Source organism: Haliotis rubra, unplaced genomic scaffold, assembly GCF_003918875.1.
Source record: "Haliotis rubra isolate DU_JTF1 unplaced genomic scaffold, ASM391887v1 Scf154, whole genome shotgun sequence".
Classification (NCBI taxonomy): domain Eukaryota; kingdom Metazoa; phylum Mollusca; class Gastropoda; order Lepetellida; family Haliotidae; genus Haliotis; species Haliotis rubra.
This window is the reverse complement of record NW_025765492.1, coordinates 261,772-287,663: the sequence shown is the minus strand read 5'-3', so window position 1 is coordinate 287,663 and position 25,892 is coordinate 261,772. Positions and strand designations below refer to the sequence as shown.

Here is a 25,892-nt window from a genome sequence, read left to right as displayed (position 1 = left end):
CACAACATTATTTAGTGGGACACTGTGATGGCATTCAAATAATGTTACACAGATCCAAATGTCACAAAAATACTTGATTAACATTCTACTGGACTTCAAGTCCACACAAACACATTTCCATAAATTGAGTAATCGTAGGATACTGGGGTGGCAATATGAAACATTCTTGTTACATTGTTAATCAATGTAATTGTTCCAGTAGAGCCAACAATCACCTGTTCACAGATCTGCAAGGAAGTATCCATTCAGATCAACTTGTGCTGATTTTTACCAAATTATAATCACATACCCTTAAGGCCAGCCTGTTTCTCTGATTGTCCAGGGCAATGCCATTGTTATTCATCCTTTAAAACAAATGTCTAGCTGATAATTCAGCTGTTATATGAAGGATCACGCAGCACTGTTCAATACTCTAACTCTAGTATATAAAAGCATATGTGTAAATCTTGGATATTGTCATAATTGCAAAAAAATAATTTCTTAATAGAAAGCAGTGAAACATCTTTGAATACATAATGGAAGAACACAGATCTTAAATCAGAACATAAGCAAGACAAGAATCTGTTGAGATGATAAGCAATGTTTCTCTAATTCAGCTGCATAGGTAGTCTGCACTTTAACATACAATAATTGATGTATTCTGTGAAAGCGTTTTGATGGCCACTCATTAAAAACAACCTCTCTCACCTATTTTAACTAATTGGATATTGTAAATATTTAACTATGATATAAAATTATAAAAAAACTATAGATACTAAGGAAAAGTCAACATTAACAAATTATCATAAATATGTAACCCACAACACCTTTCTGGTGAAGACCATTTGGAAATACAACAATTACACAATTATCAAAACTGCTTCATCTGGCAATGACACTAGAACCATAGCCTAGCTGATCCTTCTTAATAAATCTGTCTGGAATAAATGTTTTTGATTTCAAGTGTACACAAGAAGCAGATTAGGATCTGCAATGCCACATCTGTCTGATGATGAGCAAGATATAGAGGTATCAGTGTTAGAAATTAAGGGGGCCCAAGCTAGAGAAATTGGGCTTAACATCAATTTATTTCTCAACATGTTGGGGTTTTAGTTCAAAATGATAAGATGGAACCCAAAAGTCCAAGAATCCATGATGAAAAGACCATGAATCATAGTTATGATAAACTCAGATTTGAGCTGACAATCAGCAGATCACAGCATGGAAAGGAAGGCAACTCTGAACAGTCAAGAAAATGATCATGTGCAGAGACCTGGGTGCTTTTGGATTCATTTTTGAAATCAAGAATCCCAAATATCCTGAACAAATGAAAAGGACCCCTGGTTTTGTTCTTAATTTCTAACAATGACTGATATTCATAAAAGCAGATGATACTAAAATACGTTTGAAGATTGCCATTTCTGAAAAGCCTTAAGGTACAGGTACAGACACATCATTGTTTACATAATTCAAACAATAACAATCAATCTACTGTAATAACTTGTAATCCTATAAAATATTTTTGACAAAGAGTGGCGCCATTAATTTCACTGAGTTAAATATTGAAGAACAGGAAACTGAAAAACTCTTAAAAACCAGTGCACAATTCTGCACACGGCTGTACTGAGACGTACAAAACTGTCCTGATAAAGCTGGAAACTGCATAGCATATAAACAATGATCACCTCTGTAAAAGTGTACTGTGACCACAACCATATTCAAGGCTTGAACTTGATCTTGTAGAGTTTCAACTTGAAACCAAGCAGCTCAGTGAGAACGGCTGAAAATGCTGACAAAACAACAACTTTTGTGATGTTGTAGATGAGTGGGTTTGCAGAGAACCCAGAAATCTTGAACGGGCTCTCCAACTCCTGAAACATAGAATAGTTATTTCTGTATGGATCTAAGATATTAAATGAAATTTGGAAATTTAGAATTGGAAAACAGTATCAACTGTTAATTACTATCTCAAAACTATTCAGACACACATTTCATATGTTTGACATCATTCAAATCAAGATTTAGCGGTGATGAAAAAAAGGACAAAGAAATAGAAATGACGGATTCTACAAAGAGTGAGTGAGTGAGCAAGTTACGTTTTACATCACTTTGAGCAATATTCCAGCAATATCACTGTGGGGGACACCAGAAATGGGGTTCACACATTGTGCCCATGTGAGAACCCCACCACCCTATTCTACAAAGAATTGCTCAACTCATTCAAGACATATGACCCAACAGATGCCCCAACCTCCTCTCATCCGGAGGGAACTCACAGCATCAGCTGTATAAATCTATGTGATCCGACCTCATACGGACTTGCTGTACAGGGGGAAAAATAGGACAATCTCACACATCTTAACAGCTATGAAACGCAACCTGACTCAAATGGCAAAACTCAAGTTATGGCCTTAATTAAGATCTTTTCAAGGCACTTATAACATTATTCAACAAAATATATTGCCTTTTGAATGCAGATTCAAGTTCTTTATGAGTTTTCACAGAGTCTGTGTGAACCATGGGCTTGATGATCTTACCTTGAGAAGCTCCTCTGCCAGTTTGAGGACATTGTTGGCCAGCATCAGCTCCTCCTTCTTGTGGGGCTTCTGTTCCATCTGCAGGTACAGGTTGATCTGAAACAAAGCAGTAAGTGTCAGTACTATAGCATTTGCTTGCCTGGTTGGTTGCATGGCAGGAGTACTAATGTGTCATCGCGCTGTAAATACTTCCACATTTTGGGCAATTTGTGTGAACTGCTTACCCTTTTTGCAAACACCTGGTGTCATCACTGATTTTCAGAGGTCTATTCATATGATTTTCACAGCTATTTTGCTGTTTACAGTGAAAGGAATCCATTTCTAAATATAGTTAAAGCTGGGTATTCTTTTGCATAGATATTATATACTTTGGCAGACAAGGAAGCATTGTTAGTGGACACACAGAGATAAGGTAATGCTGCAGGATGAATGAAGGAGTGAGACACAAATGTAAGCTGACATCAAAGTTATAACAAAATGTTAACGTAATAAAACATTGTCCATCTGTTGTTCTTACTTTGCAGCTTCAAGAAATCAATTATTCAGAAGCATTTACAAAGTAGTCTCAGGGTCAAAAGGAGAAGAATTGACATGTGTCAAGTCCTCGTAATTCAAATACTGCGCACTGCTCAAGGTCTCAAGGAGTCACTTTAGCCTAGCCCCTACCAACAATTCTGTAATCCAGTTTAAAACACTAATAAGAAATATCCTTCAGTTTCACTGGCATCAACAGTATAAACTTGATGAATAACTTTTAATTAGTATGTTTCTGGAGTTCTTCTTCCTAAATAATGTCTCTAGCCAACTCAAGCAGCTGTATAAGGAGGCAAGAATATGAGCTCACTTGTTCTGTGATGAGCACTGACAGGTTGCGGTACTTCTTGTTGATCTTGAGACCAAGGGTCATGAAGCGGAGGAGGTACACACCAAGTGCTAGACACCAGAACACCAACTCCCAGTTACATTCAAAATCCAGGTACGTTTCTGCGTCCTTCAGCATCTGTAACCATGGTAACAAAGAGATACAAGTCCCTCACAACATGTCAGCATCTAAAACATTCTTAAAAGGACACCTGGTTAATCTGGACAGCTGTTTCCAATCAACTGACTCACATGAACAAGTTTCAAAAAGCTGTTGGCAACATTCTTGTAATTGTGTGAATGAGTCTTTGTTGATTTTGGTCCCAATGTTTTTCTCAGAGTTAAAGTCAATATCAGCAACAAATCTGGAAAAAATCAGGTTTTTCCCACTACTTACCTGTAGGCACATAAGCGTAACAATGCAGATAGCAAGCAGGAAGGTTGCAGAAACAATAACATCCACAGACCTCTGGGGTCCTCGGCGCTGAAACAAACAATATAAATACTGAAAGGGACAGGATTTTGGTACCAGGTCTCCGTTGAACTTTATTTCTTAACATGGAAAAATAGCCTTCTCACAAGAATGATGATAGGTTTTCATATGATGTGATCAACAATATTAAAAAATACATCACAGAGATCTTCCAAGTTGAAAAGACCCACTTGGGATCACTAGTGATAAATAAGTAGAGTAATATTAAAAAGCAGAATGATAAGCTGTGCTCAGTTTACACCATACATCCATGTGTAGATCTGAGTCAGTCCCAGGTAGTATCCTGTAATTGTTGTACATAATTTCAACAGTCATTATGAGAACATCCTGAAAGAATGGGTGAAGACGTTACCTTGAGGTAAGATCGCAGAGACAGCCATGTTTTGATGTTTCTCACTTTACTGAGACGGAAATGTGGCATGTCAAATTTGCGGGCTCGACGAGAAGATGTGAGGTAGCAGAAGTGCTTGGCATATAACAGGCGCTAGAAACAGTAAAATTACAAGTTTTACTTATTGTCTGCTCGTAACTCTCCTCTGAATGCTTAACACAAACCTGTTGGAAATAGGCGTGCTTATCTCCCCTTGATCAAAATAAAGAAACATATTGAAGAGACCATTTCATAAATCTGCATACAAGCAAGGTATGAACTGGACAAACCAGTCATTGTTTAGTTTGAATGTTGGTTGAAGGTTAGTTAATGTTTGACACCTATGTAAATGTTGTTGCTTTCTTTTGCATCAAGCATGTAAATTTGACACTATGTAAAAGATTAATGAAATCCTGTTGTACCAACTGTATATTAACATCTTGTACACTGGTAAAACAAGTGTTAGATGGTCAGTTTACTGGCGATGGAACCAGACATTTTGTGAAATATTTACCAAAGTAGTAAGCAGTGAAACAAGTTCGAAAAATAGTTGGAATGTATAGTAACATTCTTCAGGTGTATTTTTAAAACATTATTGAACAATAATCAGGGCTTTACACGATGCACAAATGTCCGTCCAGTATGCACAAATGTAGAAAATGGATGCAGAAAACAAATTCACTACGTCCAGATGGACACACAATACTATTCTCTGTATCCACAACACATATAGGACTTCGCTAAGTATTTGGTTTCTTTCAGAGCATTTACATGCATCATTTCACCATCAGTCTGCGTGTTCAATGATTCATTCCAGACTCTAAAAAATTATCAAAACATATAGTTACCTACACCGTTACTTCATAGGACCCTCATATTGCCTGCAAGGACCCTTAAAACTAATAACTGGGGAAACCCCATGTCTTTTTGAGTCGAAGTAAAACCCTGAATAATACTCAGTGTTTCACAGGGATAATCATATATGTCATTCTACTTAATTTGTATGGAACCCTAGAAGTGACACTGTCACGTTGTTGCACTGTTGTGTTGTCTCCCTTACAAAAACAAGCAAAAAAGTATCAACATTTAGCAAAGTGACAGTGTCCCTTTTAAAAACCAACAGTGTTGAGCATCTTGGAAAGCCATTCAGTATATCCCCATAAAAGCAGAGTAGTATATTCAATATGATGAAACATTACAGCCCAAAAAATGGAGACATCAGTGCATATATTTGGATTGAAAACTGTGGCCAAACTAACCTGTTTAAATGTCCTGTCAGCAACAGACAGCAGGAAGAAGAAAATGAGACTAAGGCACAACCTCTGCGTAACACCATTCACAGCGAATAAACTACGTCTGAAACAGAGGTGGAACAATATATACATCAACTGACAACTTCATAAACACCAATCCAAATCGTTTACACTGATACAGTACCTCATGGCATCAGGATTAGAAGACACATAGACAGTAGGAAGTGTCACACGAAAACTCCAAAATCTGCTATAATTCAGCCCTTATTTCTGGACAATGATTCAGAAATTTCGACCTTTGCAACAGAATACCACCACAAAACACATATATACTGAGTCCAAAAGAAACTTCACAAAATGTAATTTGAAAAATAATGAATACTTTTTCTCTGATGATACATCTATGTATCCGAAATGGGATCCCTATCTTTCGACTCTTGAAAAACGTTAGCAAAACCCACTCAAACCCATCCATTCGTCATGCAAATGACGATAGTGCTAAATCAGGTTTTGCATGTGCAGTCGATCACGGGATCTTCGCATCGAAGTTTTCTTCATATGCACGTGTTTGCATTGGCCTCAAGAATTGAAAAAACACTTTTAAACCACAGTTCTAACGGTACTTGAAATGCCACGATTGTCAAATGTGCAACGTGAACGTGCCGTTGGCATGTTGCAAGCGGGAAGATCAGTTATTGACGTCACAAGAGCAATGGGATGCAGCCGTCGTACTGTGTATGACTTGTGAGGTCGTCTACAACAAACTGGCACCACTTCTGATCGCCCAAGGTCGGGTCGTCCACATGTGACGTCACGAGCAGAAGACCGTCAAATCGTCCTACGTCACCTACGTGACAGATTTCTGCCGGCTACACGAACCAGGGCTGAGATGTTTAGAGGTCGACTGTCCTCACAGACCATTTGAAATCGGTTGCGGGCTGCCAATCTCCATTCTCGACGTCCATATCGCTGGCCAATATTGACGCCGTTTCATCAACGTCAACGTCTGCTGTGGGCCCAACTTCACCTCCGATGGACCCAGAGAGACTGGAATCGAGTCGTCTTTAGCGATGAATCCAGGTTTACCCTCAGATTCGCGGACGGCAGGCATAGAGTCTGGAGACGACGTCGTGAACGGTATGCCCAATGTTGTGTACAGGATGTCGACAGATTCGGGGCGAAGTTGCATGTTGTGGGGTGCTTTCTGTGGGAACAATCGTTACCGACTGCTGGTCATCCGTGGGAACCTCACAGCTGCTGCTTACCGCACCCAGGTGCTCACCCCTGAACTCGTTCCTTTCATGGCGGCTCATGGCCCAGGTCTACAGTTCCAGCATGATAATGCTTGGCCGCATACCGCGATGTTGACACGAAATTTCCTTCAAAACGCTGGAATCAACGTCATGGACTGGCCATCGAGGTCCCCTGACCTTAATCCAATAGAGCACGTTTGGGATGCACTTGGGAGAAGGCTTCATGGTCTTAGGAACCAACCTCAGAATTTGCAGGAACTTGGCGCTGCCTTGCAAGAGCAATGGCGCAGAATCCCCAACCACGTGTTCACTAGCATCAGGCAGTCGATGAGGAGATGGTGTTTGGCAGTGGTGAATGCGCAGGGCGGCCATACACGATATTGAACTGAGAAATTTTGCATTTTTATTCTTGTGACTTGACATTCTGTATACCCATGTTTTGGAACGGCGGTGTAGCCTAATGGAACTGATTATGGCACTGTCAGTGTATCGAGTACATCACACATATCTCAGCAATGAAATAATAACAATTTAACCATCTTACCATCTCTTGTTCTTTTATAGTGCCCTGCAGAAAGAATGTGAAGTTTCTTTTTTGACTCAGTATATATATTGGACTGAAAACCCTTGGGGGTGAAGAGCCACTCCAAGTTCCTCCTGCTGCACCTACCTCCAAGGATTCTGCTGGAATCCCCTTCATGATCTTCCTGCTGCACCTCCTCTAACTACACCTACCTCCAAGGATTCTGCTGGAATCACTACTGAGTTCCTCCTGATGCACCACCTCTAACTGCACCTACCTCCAGAGATTCTGCTCGAACTCCCTCAAAGTTCCTCCTTAGTCAACTCCTCTAACTGCACCTACCTCCAGAGATTCTGATAGAACCCCCTCAAAGTTCCTCCTGAGTCTCCTCCTCCAACTGCACCTACCTCCAGGGATTCTGTTGCAGCTGGTCCCACATGCTGTAGATCCCGGCCAGCTTGAACAGATCCGGCAGCTGCTTTATGTGGTACAACCGGAACACCAGTGGGACACATGCCATGATGACAGAGAGCACAAGGCCAATGACGATGTAGTCAGAGCTCTCAGGCATGTTGTCCACCTTGTCGATGATAGCCCAGCCAATGTCCAGAGCTGTCAGGTCCACCTTCTTACATTCATTGCCTTCCCATAAAACACAGCTCACTGAAAGGACATACATCATTTGAAATGTTTACATGAACTCTACATGACACAATATGACCAGTTATCACGACAGAGACGTACATCTTTTTTTAATATTTTTTAAAAATGTTTTTATTTCCCAGCAGATGTTTACATGACATATAACAAGTGTTTGGCCACTGATATGGCAATGTCCCCCGCCGCTAAAGAATGGAATATCTACATTTACTATTTTTTAATTTTTGGTCACATACAAGATGCCTGAAATGACTGGTGTCTGCATAATCACGAAATGTAGGCTGTCAACATAATTTAAAACATTGGGTGCAAAGGTTTATGAGATATCGCGTTTAAATAAGTTTGAAAAGTGGTCAAAGTGTCGTGGTGACCTTGAAGATTAGGTCAAGGTCACCCAAATCAACTGGTGTCTGCGTAATCCCCCAATGTAGGATGTCACCAAATTTGAAGACATTGGGTACAACAGTCCATGAGATGTCGCGTTAACAAGAGTTTGAAAAGTGTTCAAAGTGTCATGCTGACCTTGAAGATAAGGTCAAGGTCACACACACACACTCCCCTATCTCAAAAAGCTGTATCCACCCCTGATACTTTTACCAAGTTTTGATGGTATATTTTTATGAGTCAGAGGTATTTGTGTTTCCTTGGAAACACCATATGTCATGCTTTGTTAAATATATCCATGACAGCTCATGCTTGTGAGTGAATTATTCACTGTTAAAATAATAATTTTACAGGAATGTTCAGAGTGACATATTCACATGAGAGTGGGGCCTAGATTTTACTCTGTTACATGTCTGAACATCATCACAGAGTTGGTTTTCCACAAGTCTTACATCGTAGAGGTTAGACAGGTATATATTAGTAGTGACTAGATGTAAAAAGTTACCTTTATCAGGTGGTGGAATATGGCTGACACCAGTGGAAGATGCTGTTGGCTGCAACACAGAGATATCAGATCAGTGACATCCCTCTCAGAGAGTTATACAGACACACAACACACCGAAACATGGTACGCAGACACACAATGCAGACACACAATGTGCAGACACACAATACACAGACACACAATGCACAGACACAATACACACACAATGCACAGACACAAACACAATACACACAATGCACAGACACACACACAATACACACACACAATGCACAGACACAATGCACAGACACATGCATGACACACACAGACACACAATGCACAACACACAACACACAATGCACAAACACACAATACACAGACACAATGCACAGACAATACAAGACACACATGCACAGACACAATACACAGACACACAATGCACAACACACAATACAGACAGACACAACACACAGACACAATACAGACACACAATGCACAGACAATACACAGACACAATACACAGACACACAATGCACACACACAATGCACAAAAACACAATACACAGACACACAATGCACAGACACACAATACACAGACACACAATGGACAGACACACAATACACAGACACACAATACACAGACACACCACACACAATGCACAGACACAATACACAAGACAATGATGACACACACAGACACACAATACACATACACACAATACACAGACACACAATACACAGACACACAATACAGACACACCACAGACACATAATACACCACAGACACAATACACAGACACACAATACACAGACACACAATACAGACACACCACAGACACAATAATCAGACACACAATGCACAGAAACACAATACAGACACACAATACACAGACACAGAAAAACACACCACACAGACACGCAATGCACAGAAACACAATGTACAGACACATAATACATAAACACACCACACAGACATGCAATACACAGAAACATAACACCAGGCACACAATATTAAACTTGAACAATATGCAATATTCAATAATTGAATTGCTACATTAATGAACTATTCACTGCATGCTGCAAATCACGGACATTTCTGGTTTTCCCACAATAATATTGGAGTGTCATTTGATGATTTTCTTAACCCTAACATTGAAATTCAGATCAGTACACACTGAAGGCTTTAAAGCATATTCAACAATGTCACATTAGTACAGTTCTGGTAAATATAGTGAAGCAAACCACATTTCTCCAGCTTAGAACTACAAAATGAATTACTTAAGATCCCCAGGACATGAAAGTTGAAAAACCCAGGTACATTTCCATACTTTTTAATTTAAACATGGGTCCTGAGCGGACCTCAATGAAATACCAATGTTTATTCAGTCGAAATAAGTTGTTCATGGACAAACCTCAAAATCCAAGCAAAGTCTGCTTGCCAGCAAAACCTGGGTTTGTCATTTCTTAATTTGGAATTTTAACAAAATTCTTTGTTGTCAGAATTTCAGAGAATTCATCCCTGTATCATAACTGCAGGGAAGTAGTTTATGCAAAAGGTTTTCCTTTCTATGGTGGTCCTGATAGCAATTAGAAATATGTCAACTCGATTAAGAAATGACTTGAGTTATTTTTACTGAGTGCATAGATAAATATCTGGTTGTAGGACAAATATAGGGAGATAACATGCACTTAACTGGTCCCACTCTTCCTGTACCTCAATGAATTATTTTGCAAATGATCAATCAGTTTCTGCTGAATATGAATTATGAAGGAGATCTGGGTGTTTTACTTCTTTCAATTGTGTTGGAAACATTCAGTTATGTTGGATACAACTGGCATTTATCAAAAGCCTGTGCCCAATGTGTTTCGACCTACTCACCGGCTGTAACAAGTTGATGACATGTAGGTTGCTGGTGGTCCATCCCTGGGTGTGCAGCTCATCGATCTCCAACTGGTTCTCCCCGCTGTCCGTCAGCTCGGCCTCTGATCCACAGCTCGATGAGTAGGACGAGGAGGTGGTCACATCAGACTGTATCCGGTCCTCCCACTCCTCTGAACTCAATGTCACCTGCACAGTACAACAATACCCTTGAGTCAATAAATAATTAGTCATCTAACTTCACAGGGAATGAATATTGTCAAGCCTGCAAACCATAATAATTATCAACATGATATGTAGACTAACCTCTTGTCTCTGAAATGAACATATTTTACAGAGAGATAGTTCTTGAACAAGAGACTTTCTTCACCCTGAAACTGCTGTAATCTAAACTTGGCTTCTGTTATGACTATGTCAAATGTTACTTTGTTCTTCACATTGATTTAACAAAAACCCACATGTGTAAACTATTCATATACTAGCATCTTTGTGTCAACAACAAACTGTCTGAGTGCTTCCACAGTTTGATATACCTCAGTTATGTTGAAAATGTAATTTTCTGACTAAAATTGATTTTTTATACTTATCCTGACTCATGCTAATTATGCTTGTCTCCTTCCTCTTGCGAATGAGAGTGGAACACTTGAAAACCCTTGAAGTTCCCCTTAAAAAAGCGGACGTAAAATCACTCACCCAGAGTAGCGTCCCTTTCCTTCTCCCTTTGGCGCCCTTTTGGTCACCTGACCGACCATGCCTTGTCACTCTCTCCGTATGAATGCCCGACACCCGGATTTACAGGGAAATCCAGAGTGCCATAAGAGGGGTGGTTGGGAGGGCTAACCTCATGAGTCAGGATAAGTATAAAATATCAATTTTAGTCAGAAAATAACACATTTTTCCTTATCCTGACTCATGCTAATTATGCTTGCAGAATCCGTCGGAAACGGTGGTAGGTCAGGCCACGTTCTGGATTCACTAGTTGTAGATTTACGTCCTGCATTACCCCCCATGGGAACTTATGACGGCACTGTTGAAGATTCTGTTCTTTCAACTTCTCACTGATGAGTCTGGGGGAACCACAACTTGTCAGATTTCTTCCGAAACTTCTCCTGACATTTTCGTGTGGATTTAGATATACTACTATTCCATTAGTTATCTATTGCAACTTCATCTCTTGATGCGCGCATCAAGTGAGAGATACAACCCTTCTTCATGTACGAGTATGTCCTATACAAGTACAGGGTCTATCACTCATGCTAGTCTGTCCTAGACGTGTGCATGGACTTATAGCCATTGCTCTCCAGAGCGTTGGTTTTCACAAGTCACGTGATAAAAGGGGTGAGATTTACTCAGCGCCTTTGTGGAACCGTTAGTTGTTGTGCTACAACAAGTGGCCCAGACTGGTGAATGCCTGAGACGTCTTCGGTGGCAATGTCTCTGAGGTAGTGGTTGGCAAACACCGTGTTCGATCTCCAAAAGCAGCCCTCCATTATAATCGAGCAGTTTCCATGCAGAGCAAGTGTTGATGCCAGGGCTCTGACTTTGTGTGTGGAGGTTGGAGGCTCAAGTCCTGCTGCTTTATAGGCTCGTGGAGGCTCTCATCCAGATCGATATCGGTGTCCGTGAGACTTCCGTGGGTATCTCAGTGGATAAGGGGATGAATAGACGCTTGAATTTTCATCTCCTTGTTATAGTTCTCTGTAGGTAGACTTTAAGTGCTCTGACTGGGCATAAGGATAGATCCTGCATATCCTGTGGCCCAAGGACTGTAGATAGTGCTGGGATGTGGAACTGTCTGTCAGGCTGACCGGGCAGTTGGTTCTTGGTGATTAAATCCCATCTCAGTCCAAGATGTACGATGTCACAATGTCTTCTTTGAAATCATCCTAGTTGAGTGAGCAGCCTGATGGTGAAGTCTAGTTGCAGTCTGAGTTGACTGGGATCTTGATGAGCTTGAATCCCGTCGTCCAGGTTGAACGCACTGCGTAGACCTCGACGATGTAAATATGTGACGATGGGCTTGGTCACTCGAGTAAACAACCAGGGGGCCGACGATATTCCAAACGTTAGAACCTTCCACTGGAAGTGATGTCCGTTGAACAGGAATTGTAGGTATTTCCTTGAGTCTGGATGTATCGGGATGTGGAGGTACATATCTTGCAGATCTATGCTGGCGAGGTAGTCTGCTGGACAAACGAGATGTCGGAGCTGAGGAAGATGTATCATCTTGAATTTTGCTGGTCTGCGTAGATACTCCCAGTTGAACTTCCTCATGTTGTAGATGAGCCGAAATTTCTCCTTGGAATTCTTCTTCGGTACCAGGAAAATTGGGGAGTAGAACCCGGGTGTGATGAGATCTTGATCTATCTCTTCTACTGCCTCTTTGTCAAGCAGGGTCTTGATAGCGTCGTCCAGTTTCTCTACCTGGTCGGCTGCAAAGTTGAAGGCCATCGGGTTGCTTGTGAGCAGCGGGGTGGCTTCCAACTGTATCTTGTATCTTGTACCCTCTGCGTAGTATCTGGGACACATAATCGTCTTGTAGAATTCCCCAATTTTCCCAGTATTGTTGAAGACGTCCACCCACTGTCGAAGGTTGTACAGGAACGGCTGGGGGTGGAAGACTCCAGTCGTTCCGAACCTGGCCTTCAGCGCTTGATTCCTCTTGCACCCCTAGGTGCTCGGCCTCTTCCGGGGTTACCTCTAGGAGCTCAGGTTGGGCGACAAAAGGAGCCTCTTCTTCCTTTCATGCTGGAATACTTGTTTTCTCTGGCTCTCTGGACTCCTGCAAACTTGGATTTGTTGTAGTAGCGTTGGGATGTCTGACGAATCACATTAGCCAAGGTGTCGAAGGATTTAATCATCAGAACCTTCCTCGAGTTGTGAGAGACTTCTCTGGCGACTTCTTCAATTCTTCCTCCAAAGATGTAAGGTGCTGACCATGGGGCTCTGCATGCTGACAGATAGCCCTCGATATGTTGATAGCCCTCGATCTGGCAAATCCTGAGAAGGTATGTCTGGTGGTTGTATCCAGCTGCGCTAACTTCTTATCCTCAATCTTGTAAGTTCTCTGACGGGAGTCGGTTATAATCTTGTAGTCATCATCCACCTCTGGAGCCTTCAGGAACAGTTCCATCCTATGTAGAGGGAACTTCCTGGCGTTGAACATCGGGATGTGCTGACTCTGAGACTTGGTGGCTTTATCAAAAGCTGCGCTGAGGTTGTCTTATACTCGAGATCGGGTCGATCGGTGGAAAGGTGAGCGTGTCAAAATCATCGTTAGACATCTTGTAGGTAAATGTCTCATCTGTGTCCTTAGAAGGTGATGCAAAGTCCAAGCCATTGGCGATCCAGGAGTTAACTTCCGTATCGAGAATATGCCTTCACCTTCCTTCTCTGATTTGGACATCTCTTGCTCTATGGATCCACGGCGACTTGAGTCTCTATGAGATGATCTGTATGAGGAGCTTCACGCAGCGAAGCGATCCCGATCGATCGATCGTGTATCCTTTCTGGAGTCTTGAGATGATTCTCTAGGTCTTCGTGAAGGTGGGTTTCTGGACGTAGCTTCCCCTCTGTAGGAGTGCCTTCGCGCAGGTTCTCGAGTCCGATGGAGATGAAAACTCATATCTGCGACGTCTATGGGGTTCAGGAGAATGCCTCAATTTCTTCCTGCGTGGAGACTTCTTAGCAGCAATCTCTGGATCGTCTACGGCTCAACTGACGTTGGTAGCGGTGTCCAGACTCCTCACTTCAGATGGGGAAGATCGTCGTGTCCGTGAGCCTTCGCGCAGGCTTCCCTCTTCATCCGGATGAGGTGGAGAGAGTGTAGAACCTTCACTTAGTCTAGTAGTCATTGTAGAGGTCTTCATAGCAGCCTTCTCCTGAGCGAAGCGACGTTCCATCATCGACATCATCTGGTCTGTAAACTGTTGCATGAACAGTCCCGGGTTGAAGTTCTGCGTTGTCTGAAGAGACTGCTGCAGGGATGATGCGTCTGATACTGAAGAGACGTCATCTAAGGCTCACTGCACTTGTAAAGAGTTGACGCTGCTGCTATCTCTGGTACCCGATGTCTGTGTTGATAGAAGGTCTTCTGTCAATGTCTGCGCTGATAACAATGCCGATGTAGCTGTAGAAGCAGGCTTTGTCTTCTTACTGACGATGGAGACTTCCGGTATGAGGATGGGTGGATCATCATAAACGTCTGCTTCTTCCGAAGGAACAATCTCGGCTGAGGAAGACCTCATCTTCTGTGTAGAGCTGAGCATAGACTTCGATGAAGTCTTCAAGGTAGTAGCCTTCTTCTTCTGCGTAGAAGATGATTTAGCCTTCTTCATCTGCAACAAGGTCAGCTCAGTAGACGATGATCTCTTATGGCCTCCGGCGTTCACCACTGGTACATCGACCTGCTCCCTAGAAAAGTTCGGAATCCCGGAATTATGAATGTCTGCAGCAGTGGTTAATACACGGTTATCAGCGCAATCATTCGATTTAGACATGACTTGTGAATACCTACATACCCAGTCCTTAGCATGTCTATGGATGGAAAAAAGGTAATTAGTAAATTCAACAGAGGTTAAATTTACACAAAACTTACAGCGAGAGCTGAAAGAACATGAAATAGTGCAATTAGGACATAATAAATGAGGGTCAGCCGCAGACACTCGGTACCTACAACGAATACAGGTTTTCATCAAATGTAAACACAATGAAAACACAAGTCAAACAACGGAAAATTTAGATCAAATTTCAAACCGTAATGTAGAATATAATCCTAAAAACCGTATACAGCAATAATTTTGATGTAAGGTCCGAAAATATAAAAGGATATGTGCCGTATAGGGATCCAGGTGCTCTCACAACCGTCCTCAAGGGCGAAGAAGGAGAGAGTGACAAGGCATGGTCGGTCAGGAGACCAAAAGGGCGCCAAAGGGAGGAAAAGGATGCTACTCTGGGCGAGTGATTTTACGTCTGCTTTTTTAAAGGGAACTTCAAGGGATTTCAAGTGTTCCACTATCATTCGCAAGAGGAAGGAGACAAGCATAATTAGCATGATTCAGGATAAGGAAACATCTGGAAATAGAGTGGTACTGTTGATTTATGTCATTAGGTTCTTGAATACCTACAAAGTGGAATTAGAGTATTGAAAGGTTTTAAAGTTCTGTTCCGGAAAGGAGCCCTACCACCAATTTCAGTTGAAGTAAAATTTGTTGCCATGGAAACGCAAAATACATTTTATTCAGAAATCCAAAACTACCAAAAGGCACCAATTCACCACCAGACCTATCTATGTGCCAAGTTTGGTGAAGAAATATTTTACGGTTTCTGCTCTGGAAAAGACGAATTTGCACAGATGGATGTCCAAAATAATACCACCCACAAAATGTGTTGTGGGGGATAACAACTGTGTCGGCTGTTTTGCCGCTATCCATGGTGTTTTCGTATGGTGAGGTGTTCAATTCCAAAGTGGTGGGGTGATATAGCCTTCTGACTAAAGTGTTTGCTCGTTACAGTCCATTTCAGATATTGACTGCCATGATCATTCTGGGATGTTGCTGAAAAGGTTATGAAACCATACTCACTCTCTGGTCTGAAAACCACATGCTCAGCAAACCCCTCGTAACCACGCATGCTAACTATTCAAATTTCAAATAGTCCAGATTGCATAATGATAGGTAGACAAGACACTACACTACACACTTACCTTATTTCCTGTGTCTGGTGTCGCTGGACCAGGTGTAGTTTCATTTTCCGAGGAACTCCCAACAACCCCATTTGGAGCTTTCACAGCTTGAGGCCATAGTCCCAAGTTATTTGGCACAACACGTGATCTTGCAACCTCCCCGAGATCTGCACTCTTATTGGCACTGTTAACACGTCGCCGCCGTCGTAATGATGTCCCAGACATGGATAACTTCATGTCTGTCATGACCTCATTCTCAGACACATCTTCTGCATCGGAATCCTGCCTGGATTTCTTTGCTAGGTCGGATAGTCTACGTGTGATCTCTAAATGTGTCTGTTTACTTTGAGTCTGAGATAACTCCGTTCCACAACTTTCCCTGAGATCATGGGAACTTTTGCTAAATTGTCCTGAATCCCCTAACTGTACTTTTGATTCATGCTCTGAATCTGAATGAATGTCATCCGAAATTCGTTCAGAATCAGCAAAGTTTTCTTCCTCAATTCCATCCCTGGAACTGCCCTTCTGGATTATCTCCCCTATAGCTCCTGGCAAATGTAAATCATTATCCTGAGATTCAGATCCGAAAGAAGAAAAGTCTTCCTCCAAAAAATCAACATTATTAACAGAACATAATTTATCACTTGCACTATTGGCAGACAACTGTTCACATTTTGCATTCATATCCAACAATTCTGTATTACACAAGTGTCCTGCTGTATGACCGTCCCTGGAATCAACACTCATGACACCCTCATGAGACACAGATGCCAGTGCAGATTTTCCTGACTCCAACTGAACAACATTCAGTTGATGTTTCTTCTGATTGTTAACTTTTATAGAATCCTTTTGATTTGGTTCCTTTGGTGATATACTTCTTCTGCATTCCATATTCTTCTGAGCGTTTCTCTTAACGGACATGCTTTTCTGTTTGCCCTTTCTGTCTTGCCCACTAAGATTATCCCTTGTGCTTCCTTTGGCTGATCTTGACTCCTCATTGTCAAGGGATGTGTCAGGGATAACTGTAAAACTCTTCGCTGACTGTGACCGTGACACTGTTGAATCGGATGGAATGCTTTCCTGAGATTTTTGACTACTTGTTGAAATGCCAACCTTACTTACACGTTTCTTTGATTTGGATAGACTTCTGAAAATGATAGAATTGCGAATTAATCTAAGTCAACGCCACTTGATAATCAAAACAAACTGACTCTGGGCCAACATTTCTGGGCCAACTAGTGTCTTGTTTTAGCACCATGAAAGATAACATAACCAACTAACATCTTCAGGTATGGCACTGACCTCTGCCTGTATGTGACATATGCTCTATCCATTAGACCATAGAGGCAGTTTTAACCTTATTCTGGTTACATGAGCTTCCAATTAAACTATGACAGCACTAACGACAGAACTGGGCCTGGACTTTCTGGGCTCTCTTAGCGCCGTAAGTTAATGTTAATGCATGGCACTTATGACTATCTTAGTGTTAAGAGAGCCCAGAAAATCTAGACCCTGGTTCATTAGGAGACTCTCAGAGGAAACATCAAGAAGCTTGTAAAGTTTGCACTAACCTGTTGAGTTTGTTGAGATCCCTTAGAGGAGTTTTGTGAGAGAGGTGTGATACTACAGTCTGGGAGTGAATCAAAGCCAGCACCATCATCAGTATGGCAGGCATCATGACCTCTGACAGAGACAGCTCCTGGAGACGACACCATACCAGTTAAACATTAAATACATTGCACACAGATGCCAATTCAAGTTTCAGGCAATTGCGAACATCTTGGATAATTATTGGTTAAGTAATTTACAACAACATCATAGAATGGGTATTTCACACAATCCTGTTGATTATCATACAAAGTAGTGATTGATATTATGAGGTGAGGTGAGGTGAAATTGGGTTTAACGTCGTGCTTGAGAATATTTCGCTCATATGACGACGTGCATGCGTGTGTATGTGTATGTGCGGCTGCTTGTACTAGCCCAGACTGAAGCTGGTTTTATAGTGCTAGCTCACTGAGATACCATGCCGCAGTGAAGCAGGAATACCCCACTCAGACACATTATACTGACTCCGAGCCGACCAGTCCTTGTTGTACCCATTAATGCCGAGCGCCATGCTGGGGCCAACATGTACCAAACCAGGGTTTTGTGGAAGACTTTGAATAGTGACACTTTCTAACACAGATTTCCTCTTGTGCATTGAGTAGTGTGACAAATATATACATACATCAATTAATCTGCACCTTGGCATCATAGAGATTACAAAAGTACAATCTGTAAATCTGGAGCAGCCCCAATACCAAACATAGAAGAGTAAGTTATTGCAGCAGCTGTGGTGTTACTCACGTCCTCCGTGATCTCGCCAACAGTTCTGAAGTAGACGACCATAGTGACTAGCTGCTGTGTGTAGAGGTACAACAGGAACAGGAAGAACAACACAGAGGACTGCTGCACCCACCTGCAACAACAAGACCTGTAGGCTAACACTTCCTGAACCACGGGAGAGACTATGTCATAAGTAAAGTGTACATACATGTATAACGATGTCAGTACAGTCAATTGCACAACTCAAAAAAGGGGAGGCAACCCATGGCAAAAATGGTGGCTAACTTCAGTAGTTTCTTAAAACAAACAATGGGATGCTTGGGACACATTTTCTATTCTAATGTTCGAATTATTGCGATATTTAATGAACATGAAATATCTAATATTAAAACCATGTTCTTTGGAGACACTAATCTACAAAATTACTTTAATATAAAATTACTGATTTTGTACATAACAATATTACCTTCACAAAAGATTATGCTAGGCTGATTGAACATGTTGTAATTATCATAATTAATTACAGAATTATTTTGTTCATTTTCTTTATCTCAGGATTTCTTTATCATGTCTACCATCTTATTTATGATTCTTATTTCAGGGATCTAAACAGTGCTAATATGCATTTCTATCTCTGTATTTTATAAAGGAAAGTTCTTTATGTGGGTTTTATATGCATGTTGACTAATAATATTTCTTTCTTAAATATTATTTATCTAAAGCACATTGTTCTCTACCATTCTTGTTACATACCATCTGAAGTATACTGGCAGGAGCAACGCATCGAATGATAGCATTGCCTGTAATGGATGTCCATGATACCTTTGGCTTGGCCTTTGAGAATGTAGAACCTGCAGCAAAGGGAAATTGTACTCATATCACTTTAACAACTGACAAATTTAAATGACAGGATCTGTAATTTTTCAGCATTTTGACAATAATGACAGTAATAGTACAATGATTATTTAACATTTTATAAGCCACATCTTAACAAGGGAACAGGAACGTTTTCATGACATGAATATTTGACTTTACTAACAAAAATGCCAATTGAAACATCAATGAAGTAACCATTTTATCTCTACTTACCTCGAATGAGGTCCACATCTATGAATTCAGTTTTTAACCTGCACTTTTTCTTGGAGCATTGAGTACTGTGGGTCTCTTGAAATTTTAGTGAAAATCAGATATTGCACATAGAGTATATTGAGTGATTCTACACAGAGCGTAGCATATCACATAGAATATATACAGTACTTCAGACAGATTCCATTTTTCCTGATTTGTTATATTAGCAGTGTTGTGTGATCATAAACCCTGAATGGTCTTATGTTGGCAGTGTTTTGTGAACAGTGTCATGTATGCAGTGTCATGTATTATCTGAATGGTTTAAAGTGAGCAATGTAATCTGAAGAATGTTACGTGTGCAATGATGTAAAGCTTCAATGCTTCTGTTGATTAAATATTGTAAAATAGATTAACCGATTGCTTGTTACAATGCTTTGTGATAAACACCAGAGTTTGCATGTGGTCTAACAAACATGCTTTCATTATTGTTGTGTTGGCGGAATCTGTAAAGAAACACCAAGCAAATCTGCCAGCCTTACCTTCTGCAGTTTCATCTCCACAGACTGCTCCCACAACTGTTTGTCATTGTACCCAATCTGAAACAGGACAGCAGACTGAGTATTCAAGCTTCAGTGACCTAGGCTATAAATCAGACCACATATTTACTGAAACCCACTTGAATGTGTTCATGTCCATATAATCATGTTGAGACCACAAATTGAATATACTAATATATATTTTTTACTCCCTGGCTTGAAGCAGATTGTTACAACAAAGTATTGTTCCCTTCAAATGCTTCCCGATAAACTTTCTTTAATTTACTAAAAAGTATAAAAACCCATTATGAACCTGCCAGACCTTGGTATGATTTTGAAAACATGTAACCTCAACTATGCTTAGAGATCCAACACATTCTAAGTGTCAACAGTTAACATGTTAATGAAATGTAAATTAGCTTGTCCGTGTGACAGTTCTCACACAAACAAGCCTTCACATATTCATCATGCTGTGTTGTGTCTTATCAACAGGATATAGGACACTACAAGATGATCGTACGTGACATAGCTGGGTTAGACATAGCCATTAGCCCTAAACTTTAATTTGGGAGAACTGCCTGTTTTCTTCCACCTGTAGTCAGGACAAAACTGGTCTAACTGACCCTGTGCTGTGGACAAAAAACTGGTCTAACTGACCCTGTGCTGTGGACAAAAACTGCTATGAGTATATTTCATTGACATGATTAACATTAATTTTGCTGGTAATAACTTAAAATGAATTCAACTGATAAATATACATTATTTCATGTCTTTTACACTTTTTCTCTGCTGATACCATCTTTCAAAACTATATTTGCTGAAAAGACTACCAAAGAATAGAATGCTATCAACTGTCATTTACCAACATTCAGAAGTTTTGTCTCAGTCTTCCCTAAATGTTTTTCAACTACTTGACACTTCATCGCACAAAGTCGTAGCTAAAGTGCAATGTTATTCTGGAGTATGTAAAAACAACTCTGATTACAACTCAATCATCTTATCCTGACTGGTGAGGTGAGGTGAGGTGAAATTGGGTTTAACGTCGTGCTTGAGAATATTTCGCAAGCTCATATGACGACCTGACTGGTAGTTTTGCAAGTATCTACGATGTGATGTCTGTCTGTATCATGGATAGTTTCAACACATTAACATGTATTCTGTGAGCACTTGTTTATGGTAAAATAATACATAAAAGCGCTGCTGGGAACCTGATAAATTGCCATAAGTTTAAAAGTTTCAGTGAAGAGTAATTGGAGAACCACCACCTGCTATTACAGTTATTTTTGCCTTTCATAAATAGTCATAAACATCGCAATATGCAACATGTGTATGGTCATATCAAACACCACCACAATAATGAAGCAGTCAATCATCTCTCATCCTCTGATCTTCAAAATTTGAATATCAGAAATGAGTTCAATTGAAGAATTATACACTAACTATATGAAATCCTGACTCTGGAAATATTAAAACCTACCTGACTACTCAACATAATCACATCGTCATTTTTAGAAATCATCCAAATTTTCAATCCAGAGTCCATTACCATATACCTTAATGGCATCAAAACAACTCCTCAACAGGTTCTAAGTCATCTTGAGTCACAGGAAGTTCCACATCATCCAAATACAAGAAATACTGTCAGCATGGTCACTGAAATGGTCCACATACACAGCACAACCTACAGAACCTCCACGAAACCTCCTACAGAACACCACCAACCACACTGCGACTCTAACAAACGACATGTCCCTCACCAGCAAACAGTGTGCTTGATATCATTTCCTCATCTGTTTCCTGTAGGGTGATGTATAGTTGTGCTATTTCTCATACTGACGACACACTCATTTGAATATTGAATAAACAGTCCCTCTGTGTTACAGAGTGCAGTTGAGCTAACTAGGCTTGCCTGAGGACATCCAACATACTATTCTCTATAATACGAATCATCTGCATCATAACTAGTAATTAAACAGTTTACTCAGATGAGGATGACCTCAATATAATGCTTGTAGGTAAGCACAGTGTACATCCTGTATTATGCATCACTTGGTAAATGTCCCATACATCTGTTGCACTATCTGGGTTGATTTCACACCTGTAGTCCTGTGCCTATAGAGAACCATCAATTTGCAGGCGCCAGTTGGCGCCAACTCTAATATGGCAATCTATTAGTGGACATGCACAAACTACCTCAGAGGCATACTCTTGGTTTAACTGCTGTATGCTTAAGGGCAAGGCAGGATAAAGGGTCATTCTGGCTCACAGAATCTGCATAATCTAAAACTTTTAGAAATCCTAAAGAAACTTATGAGGTATTTTCATATCAATGACACATATACTCTGTTCATTTCAACAATGCACATGTCTGGACAACACTACATCAGTAAATGTATAGGTAATGATAAAGGAAGATGATTTCAAAGATTTTCAGAAGTCTTGAACCCATGTATATTTTCATAGGGATTCAGAAAAAAAGGGGAAAATATCAAATTGTGTGATGGACATAATGCTTATACTTAGTATTTTCATTTGCAGTTGGAAAATTAGCCTTTTGCAGATTTCCATTAGGCCAAAATGAGACTTTTAACCCTACCTTGTCTATCATGTGGAATCAGGTCCACATCCCATGTCTGTACATCAGTGGTGAAGACATCAGTTACACTTTGACAGTATTTAGGCACTTTACAGTCATATATTGACAGTATCCCATACCTTTGTGGGATATATCTGACTTGGGAAAAAACATACTTCAAAAGCAACAACTAACATGTTCCTTTGGTGAGGTGAGGTGAGTTGAGGTGAGGTGAGGTGAGGTGAGGTGAGGTGAGGTGAGGCGAGGTGAGGTGAGGCGAGGTGATGCTGCATTCATGACTACTGCATTCAAATAGCAAGATGCATGCATATGGGAGATTTACAACTGCCAATGTTACAGGGCCATTGTGTTGATAAGTTGATTTTCAAACCTGCTCATACAACGTCATCCCTACTTCTGAGTGTCCTCAATGTAATGCATCTACATGCGTCTTGGGGTAACTGGCCTAAATCAGGTACATACGCACTACTGCCTCCAAAGAAAGGATTATATATATTTTGTGCTATTGAAAGAAGGAACAGAAATAACTCTATAGTAACACACACATTTATCAGATACAACCCTATTTTGAATACAATGACACTTTGATCTGAGATAACACGACAACACATCCATTTAGTCAGAGACAACACTACTCAAGCAGATGCCAACCCCAAAGTGTTGCAAATAGTAGTTTCAAAGATCAAAATTAGTAGTTTGACCATAAAATTAGTAGTCAACTAAATACTTAAAATCATGATGGATTCTGAGAAAGATAATATGAAGCTTTAATTTCACATACCTCCAACAGCAGATTTCCAAATTATCATCATAAACCAGGTTCGATTGATTGCCACCTACCTTCATTATAACATAGTGGCAAGGCATTGCATCTAAATTTGGTTTTAGTAGAGCTCACCTTTTTTTCTTATATGATATACAGGTATCTTTCTAGTTCAAATATGAATTTATATTCTCTATACATCATATATATCTAGAGCTGTTATTCAAAGTGGAAGTCCAACTTTGAGAAAATTCATTTATAAATGATTTTTTAAATAATTGTACAAAAGAAAGTTCATCACCAACAGATTGGTTAATGCAGATATATCCAAAGCCATGAGAAAACGAAATATTTTTTATGAACGATACCCAACTCTTTTTTCCAATGTCATCAAAATATGTTAACGTGTAATACACTTTCTTGGGTAATCTACACTTGGGTAATTTTAGCCAATAACGTAAAAGCCGTAAGTAAGCATTTATATATATTGGATAGCGACCACATTCACCATATACAATAGCATTAGGAGTTTGTTTTCCTACCCTTAAAAATCGTTTGCAGGTTAGAAGATGTACCTTTTCCAACAATTCATATTGCTTGACTTCCCAAATCTCACAGCCATATAATAATATCGGCATCACCTGAGAATCAAAGATGTTAAAATATATCATTCCAATCTTGTTTAGTTTGACAATGATTTCCATCAATGCTCTTTTACCCCGGCTGGCCAAGTCTGAAATGCATTTTGTCATTTTTAAGTTACTTGAAAACCAGACACCTAAATATTTGTAACTATTTACAGTGGCGATTTGGTTTCCTTTATAAACCACTATTTCGAAAGAATGCCTCCTTTTCTAAACACAATAATTTGTGATATATCAAGATTAACAGTTAACCCCCAATCGTCTGAAAATGTTTCAAGAAAATGTTTTGGCCTATATATCCAAATTTTAATGAATTTTCTTCAAATTTCGTAGAATTTCTAGTGCAGTAGTATTGGTGTAGTTTGAGGCTAAAATCTGAAGTGACTACGATAAAATCGTAGAGGTTGGCATCTCTGCTATAGCACTGACCATAGCCAGCTATATCCCTTAAAGACAGTATCAACCTTACTCGGAGATATCCCTACAATAGCACCCAACATAGAGATACTACTATAACATCACCCACTTAAGTCAGAGATAATACTACATCACCCACTAAAGTCAGACATAACACTACAATAACATCCAATATAGAGATAATACTACAATAGCATCCAACATAGAGATACTACTATAACATCACCCACCTTAGTCAGAGATAACACTACAACATCACCCACCTTAGTCAGAGATAACACTACAACATCACCCACCTTAGTCAGAGATAACACTACAACATCACCCACCTTAGTCAGAGATAACACTACAACATCACCCACCTTAGCCAGAGATAACACTACAACATCACCCACCTTAGTCAGAGATAATACTAAAACAGCACCCAACATTGAGATAACACTAAAACATCACCCACCTTAGTCAGAGATAACACTACAACATCACCCACCTTTGTCAGAGATAACAGTAAAACATCACCCACCTTAGTCAGAAATAACACTAAAACATCACCCACCTTAGTCAGAGATAACACTAAAACATCACCCACCTTAGTCAGAGATAACACTAAAACATCACCCACCTTAGTCAGAGATAACACTAAAACATCACCCACCTTAGTCAGAGATAACACTAAAACATCACCCACCTTAGTCAGAGATAACACTAAAACATCACCCACCTTTGTCAGAGATAATACTAAAACATCACCCACCTAAGTCAGAGATAACACTAAAACATAACCCACCTTAGTCAGAGATAACACTAAAACATCACCCACCTTAGTCAGAGATAATACTAAAACATCACCCACCTTAGTCAGAGATAACACCAAAACATCACCCACCTTTGTCAGAGATAATACTAAAACAGCACCCACCTTAGTCAGAAATAACACTAAAACATCACCCACCTTAGTCAGAGAAAACAGGATGACAGCACCCACATTCGTCAGCATGATCACTGGGAATCAGGTATTTATGTCAATGCTGTATATTCTCAGCTGGCTTCAAGTGACACACTACAACACAGTATTCCTGTGCTACAGCTCTTTACACCATGACACAATGTATGCCAAGTCTAGGTGTCCAACTGTTCCAAGTATTGATGACAAACAGTGAGTTCACAAAACTGTGTACCAG

The 25,892-nt window shown here is 40.2% G+C and overlaps 1 protein-coding gene across 1 annotated transcript in view; it reads right to left on the bottom strand.

The window, feature by feature from the left end:
* Window positions 1-486: 486 nt before the first annotated feature.
* The window catches only part of LOC124270708 (protein PHTF1-like), a 41,168-nt gene continuing 15,762 nt past the window's right edge, over window positions 487-25,892 (bottom strand). Inside the window, 16 exon segments of the mRNA XM_046705740.1 lie at window positions 487-1,850; window positions 2,517-2,612; window positions 3,361-3,516; window positions 3,775-3,861; window positions 4,223-4,354; window positions 5,500-5,596; window positions 7,677-7,932; window positions 8,819-8,867; window positions 10,677-10,865; window positions 16,381-17,506; window positions 17,931-18,058; window positions 18,709-18,820; window positions 19,441-19,463; window positions 19,465-19,538; window positions 19,777-19,819; window positions 20,271-20,351. Of these exon segments, the coding sequence (XP_046561696.1) occupies window positions 1,698-1,850; window positions 2,517-2,612; window positions 3,361-3,516; window positions 3,775-3,861; window positions 4,223-4,354; window positions 5,500-5,596; window positions 7,677-7,932; window positions 8,819-8,867; window positions 10,677-10,865; window positions 16,381-17,506; window positions 17,931-18,058; window positions 18,709-18,820; window positions 19,441-19,463; window positions 19,465-19,538; window positions 19,777-19,819; window positions 20,271-20,351 (2,802 nt within the window). The 3' untranslated portion in view covers window positions 487-1,697.